The 6,000-nt window shown below is 37.4% G+C and overlaps 1 protein-coding gene across 1 annotated transcript in view; it reads left to right on the plus strand.

The window, feature by feature from the left end:
- The window catches only part of SEMA6D (semaphorin 6D), a 53,789-nt gene that overhangs the window by 36,951 nt on the left and 10,838 nt on the right, over positions 1-6,000 (plus strand). Inside the window, exons 2-7 of the mRNA XM_027084219.1 lie at positions 3,878-4,036; positions 4,435-4,546; positions 5,098-5,158; positions 5,268-5,330; positions 5,439-5,540; positions 5,775-5,865. Of these exons, the coding sequence (XP_026940020.1) occupies positions 3,928-4,036; positions 4,435-4,546; positions 5,098-5,158; positions 5,268-5,330; positions 5,439-5,540; positions 5,775-5,865 (538 nt within the window). The 5' untranslated portion in view covers positions 3,878-3,927. The remainder of the gene's footprint in view (positions 1-3,877; positions 4,037-4,434; positions 4,547-5,097; positions 5,159-5,267; positions 5,331-5,438; positions 5,541-5,774; positions 5,866-6,000) is intronic.

Below are 6,000 nucleotides of genomic sequence, written 5' to 3' on the forward strand. Positions count from 1 at the left end.
TCCACATAACTGGTTTGATGATTTCACCGAGCCCTGGAATCCTGGGATACTTCCTTAGATAAGGTGAGAACAAAGTAGTCTGAGGGGTTTACATGCAAATAAATCTCCTTCCTGGTACATTTTTCTTGGGTATTTCCAGATTCTTACCTCCCCTACTCAGCTTCGCTTTGATATATGTTTTTACATTAAATGCTTGCATTTATAAGTTCTGTGGCAAATCTGAAAGTAATTTGTTAAATAAAGCTTTATGCAGGGACAGGAAGTAATTAGTGGTGGGGTTTTATTTTTGGAGGATGAGATTGGTGAGGGGTGGGGTATAGGGAGAAATTGCTTTCTGCAGTGTCAGATGAATGAGTTACAGGAAATGATGGCTCAGCCAGCAGCTTGGTGCTTGCCAGTGAGTCAGCAGTGATTCCATCCTCAGTCTCAATGCTGGAATCACAGCTGTGAAAGGCACCCTTCCTGGTGAGGGCCCCTCCGTGCCTTGCTGTCGGGGGCATGGAAGCTCTGCCCACATAATGTGAACCATTCAGTTACCTGTCCTAGTGGAGAAAGATTCACAGAACTACCTTCTTGGGTTCATGCAGATATTTCTGTGTTTCTTTAGGATTCATTGGTGTTTCTGGTTTTTTCCTCTGATACCCAGCAGAAACATCCAGTTTGGGATTGATGTAATAGCAGAATTTAATTCCTAGGGCAACATTTCATATTTTTACACTGCTTCAATGTCTAGGGTCTTTTTTTATTATTATTATTGAAGTAGAGTTGATTTACAAATATTGTGTTAGTTTCGGGTGAACAGCAAAGTGATTCACTTATACATATATATATATTCCTTTTCAGGTTCTTTTCCTTTATAGATTATTAGAAAATATTGAGTATACTTCCCTCTGCTATATGGTAGGTCCTTGTTGTTTATTTATATATAGTAGCGTGTATATGTTAATCCCAAACTCCTATTTTACCCCCTCCCTTCCCGTTTGGTAACCGTAAATTTGTTTTCTATGTCTGTGGGTCTATTTCTGTTTTGTAAATAAGTTCATTTGTATCTTTTTTTTATAGCTTTCGCATATAAGCAATATCATATGATATCTGTTTTTCTCTGTCTGACTTAATGATAATCTCTAGGTCCATCCATGTTGCTGCAAATGGCATTATTTCATTCTTTTTTATGGCTGAGTAATATTCCATTGTATACATATATATGTGGTATATGTATATATACCACATCTTCTTTAGGGTCTTTATAAATGGGAAAACTGTGGAAAAGTTCCACTGTGGAAAAGCAAGACAGGAAGGTGCTGCTTCAGGAAAAATGGTAGATTGAAAGAGGTCATTTTGTCATGATTGAAAATATGTGTGTGTGGCAAGAAGATTAGAACGAAATCATTACGGTTGTTGGGTTGAGATGGTAGGATTGTTGGTGATTGCTTTTTACTTTTTTTCTAGGTTTGATAAATAGGCTCAAGTTGTAAAATTTATTCTAAGAACAGTCGTTTCGTATTTTAAACTAACTATCCACTTGTGGGAAAAAAAACTGGCCAAATAGCTTTAATATTTTAGGATATCTTTTTCCAGACTTTGCTCCTATTGTTAAGGTCAACTTGGTCATATCCATGGTGTCCTGTAGGAAGTGGGCAAGGAAGATTAACTTTGCTCAGAAGCTGTAGGTGCCAAGCTTTTAGTTCTTTTAGAAATTAATGCTAAGAGAGATCGAAGAACCTTTCCCAGGTCGATTAGCTGGTAAGTGGTGGAGTTCCATTCGAGCCCCAGTCCCATTGCCACCAAAGTCCACACTGTTTCAACTAGAGTATAGGATGATGCTGCCGCAGGGCCCAGTCCTCCAGGCTTTTTTTGCAGGGCATTTTTATTTTTATTTTTTAATTAATTTTTATTGGAGTATAGTTTATTTACAATGTTGTGTTAGTTTCTGCTGTACAGCAAGGTGAATCAGTTATACATATACATAAACATATAGCCACTCTTTTTTAGATTCTATTCCCATGTAAGTCATTAGAGTACTGAGTAGGGTTCCCTGTCCTATACAGTAGGTTCTTATTAGTTACCTATTTTATATATAGTAGTGTGTATATGTCAATCCCAATCTCCCAATTTAGTCCCCCTTCCCCCTTGGTAACCATAAGTTTGTTTTCTATATCTGTGACTCTATTTCTGTTTTGTAAATAGGTTCATTTGTACCATTTTTTTAGATTCCACATATAAGCGATATAGTATTTTAAGTGTGTTAACTTACCGCTGGATTAGTTGTCCATTGAGAAAAATCGTATTGCAATATTTTTCTCTCTTCTTGAAAAACTAGGATTCTAAATTCCACATATACATACTTGGCTTCTACTCTAGTTAGAAAGACAAATACTGAGAGTGTTGTATAGAATGCATGTGTGTGCATCTGTGTTTTTGACATTAAGATGAAAGAGGCATGGGAAGTACTTAGTTGAGTGGTTGTACTCCCCCAGAATTTGAAGTGATTCTTATGATCACACCTAAAGGTCTTAGATATATGAGATTAAGGCTAAAGCTAAATGTTTTACTGTTCAGTATAGTAGCTCTAAGTGACAGTTTCTGTTGAAGAAGGAGTGATGTTGTTGCGAAGCAGAAATTTTACAGTTTCACAAAAATACCCATCGGCCCAGTAGGGCCTTAATTTATTTTTCTAATACATTAATAACACTTAAAGATTTTTGCAGCTAATATTGTACAATTAACACTATAAGCTTTGTTGAGATACTGACATACAATATATCTGCACATATGTAATTGTACAACTTGTTAAAATTTAACATATGCCTACACCTATGAAACATCCCTTCAGTAAAGATAATGAGTGTATTCATTACCCCCCCCACAAAGATTTTTTGGGAGTGCTATATTTTCTAAGAAAAAAAAAACCCAGCCATTTAATTTCATTATCTAATTTGATGAAAAAGGCCTGGATGGGGACTCAGGTGATGTGAGTCTGGACTCTGATCTTGCCCTAAATAGCTCCATGAAATTCAGCCAGTCCCTTAATTTTTCCAGGTCTTAGTTTTCTTATCTAAAAAATGAGGGAGTTGAACTAGATGGTCCCTAAGGTCCTGTATGGCTCTAAAGCTTAATAAAGCTAAGAGGACAGGCATACTTAGGGTATTGGTTTGTGTCCAAATGGTTTTATGTAAAAATATAGGCTTCCCCAGTAATCTGGTGTCAGCTGTGCTGCTGCGTCCCGGCCCCTCTCTGATTGATTTATCATGAACTCATTTCATTTCTTTTAATTCTCTTTCACCCTGATTCAAGGTCATTCATGTCATTACTTTCATGTTGTTCTTTCTAAGCTTAGGGAACTGTTCTACTTAAGAATTTAGGGGTAGGGCTTAAATAATGCTGGGAATTTGGCAGGCCTCAAGGGGCTGTGAGGGGCAACAGGACTGATAGCTCCTTGGATACTCTCAGGCAGCTTGGGCATCTTAGGGGGGAGGGGGCAGAGACGAGCTGTACTGGATTTATTTCAGGGATGGGGGAAGGGAAGCAGATTGGAGTTTAATTAAAATTCTAATCCCAACTTTGCCCATCTTCTTATCAGCCACCAACATTTCTGTTTGTGGTTCTGGTGATTTTGCTGTGATAACATATGTAGTTACCTCAAAAACTCTTGCAAATTGGCCTCAAATTTCAATATGCTCACCAGATGCTTTCATCAGACTTGGCATGGTTCCATCTTTGGCCTGTGTTTTCAGAGATACCTCCTCCACCACTGCCATCTTTCTGATGGGAGGGAGGGCATTGGAGAGCTGGTGGTGAAAATTGAGCTGATTGCAAATGACAAAACAGTTTCATCACAGCAGAGAGATCTTTCCAAACTATTTCTGTTTTCCCGTAGCTAAGTGGGATTTCTGAGGAGGGGCTGCTCTGATTTCATCTTGGCCCACCATGAGGTTCTTCCTGCTTTGTGCCTACATGCTGCTTCTGATGATTTCCCAGCTGAGAGCAGTCAGCTTTCCTGAAGACGATGAACCCCTTAATACTGTTGACTATCACTGTAAGTAATCTAAAGAACATTCTCCTTTTCTAAGAAGGAAGCTTTTTTGGTTTTGATTTTCTAAGCATATTCATCTTTAGAAAGAGAGAGAGAGTTTTATGTCTTTATAATGTTTTACATACTAATTTATCCATAATCATTTCCTAGCGTCTGGAGAAAATGGGACAGTTTAGTTAGGTCTTTTCTAAAGCAGCCCATATATAGGTTATATGTTTTCAGTTAAAAGAAAAAGACCATTTGCTGACATTCACTGTCCTTTATTCATTCATATTCAAGACCTTAAGAGGGGAATTTAGTTAAAACCCTTTTACAACTAGTATATACAGCTAATCAATGCTGTATATCGATTCTTCAGCTCCGTAATCCTGACTGATGGTTTAGCCCATTTTTACTTGCAGATTCAAGGCAATATCCGGTTTTTAGAGGACGCCCTTCAGGCAATGAATCACAGCATAGGCTGGACTTTCAGCTGATGTTGAAAATTCGAGACACACTTTATATTGCTGGCAGGTAATTTTCCTCTCGTTGGTTTATTAGATTAAAATTCTTTTCTCTTGTGGTGCTTGCATTAATGTGTCTAGTTCATGAAAAACTAATATGTATTGTGATCAAAAATTGCAAGTAGCCAAAAATATTCACCCGGAAGAGTCAGTGTTGTGTACCAGGAACAAAATATAGCAAAAACCTTTCGCAGTCTCATTTTATTACTGCCATCAAGAAATCATGCACCATTCTTTATTCCTAAAGCAGCAGGAGAAAAAAATCGTTCTTTATTCTTTTTTTAACTTGGAATTATTCAAGCAAATATTAGAAGTATGTCTGTGCTAATACCAAGTAGCAGTTTGACCCATGCCTGAAGAGCTTTCTTTGCTCCCTAACCACAGTGATATATAAAAGCGACTCACTAATGAAAAAGCACTCTTTGTTGACTTTGTTGGAGACAGAGAAAATCCAGATGATCTCCAAAACACCATAAAAGCAGATCTGTAAAAATAAAATAAGAATCAGCTTAACGTTTTTATGTATTCACATGATATGACTTACTGCCTTGTTTCCAACAGGGATCAAGTTTATACGGTAAACTTAAATGAAATCCCCAAAACAGAAGTAATACCAAACAAGGTGAGCAAGTGGAGTTGGCAAATTTATTTGCACTCTCTCAGAACTTGGTTAATGTCCCTCTCCCCTCGATATTTAAAATATTGAACTTTGGTTTGCTTGATTGATACAGAAACTGACATGGCGGTCAAGACAACAGGATCGAGAAAACTGTGCTATGAAAGGCAAGCATAAAGTAAGTGAAACAAACAAGTGCCTACTAGACTGAGTCTCTGTGGGGGCTTGAGCCCACAGTGTAAGCATATGGAATGTCTAATGTTAATGTAATTGTTACTTTCTTTAGGATGAATGCCACAACTTTATTAAAGTGTTTGTTCCGAGAAACGATGAGATGGTTTTTGTTTGTGGGACCAATGCTTTTAATCCCATGTGTAGATACTATAGGGTAAGTATATTTTATACAATGTGCTTTTTTTAAATCAACTTTTCTTCCTTTACGGGAATGTCGTTAGCGTCAAATCCTTTCTCCTATAGACCCAGTAATTTGTTTTATCTCTAATGCTATGGAGGAATAAAGACAGAATTCTTCCCGTAGAATTTCAGTGCAAATAAAGCAGTATTGCCTTCAAACATGTACATTGAACAGATGTGACACTAGCTATTTATTTTTCTTTTGTAGTTGAATACCTTAGAGTATGATGGGGAAGAAATTAGTGGCTTGGCAAGGTGCCCATTTGATGCCAGACAAACCAATGTTGCCCTTTTTGCCGGTAAGATTCTTTAGTGTAATGAATATAAATGATTAATGACATTGAAGGTGCAAAAGGAATTTAAAGGAAGAAAAAAGCTCATAACTAGGATAGCTACCTCGACACAGGTGTTTCAAAGACTAAAAGCCGGGCTTC

Source organism: Aethalodelphis obliquidens, unplaced genomic scaffold (genome assembly GCF_003676395.1).
Source record: "Aethalodelphis obliquidens isolate GAN/ISIS:26980383/991018 unplaced genomic scaffold, ASM367639v1 scaffold51, whole genome shotgun sequence".
Lineage (NCBI taxonomy): Eukaryota > Metazoa > Chordata > Mammalia > Artiodactyla > Delphinidae > Aethalodelphis > Aethalodelphis obliquidens.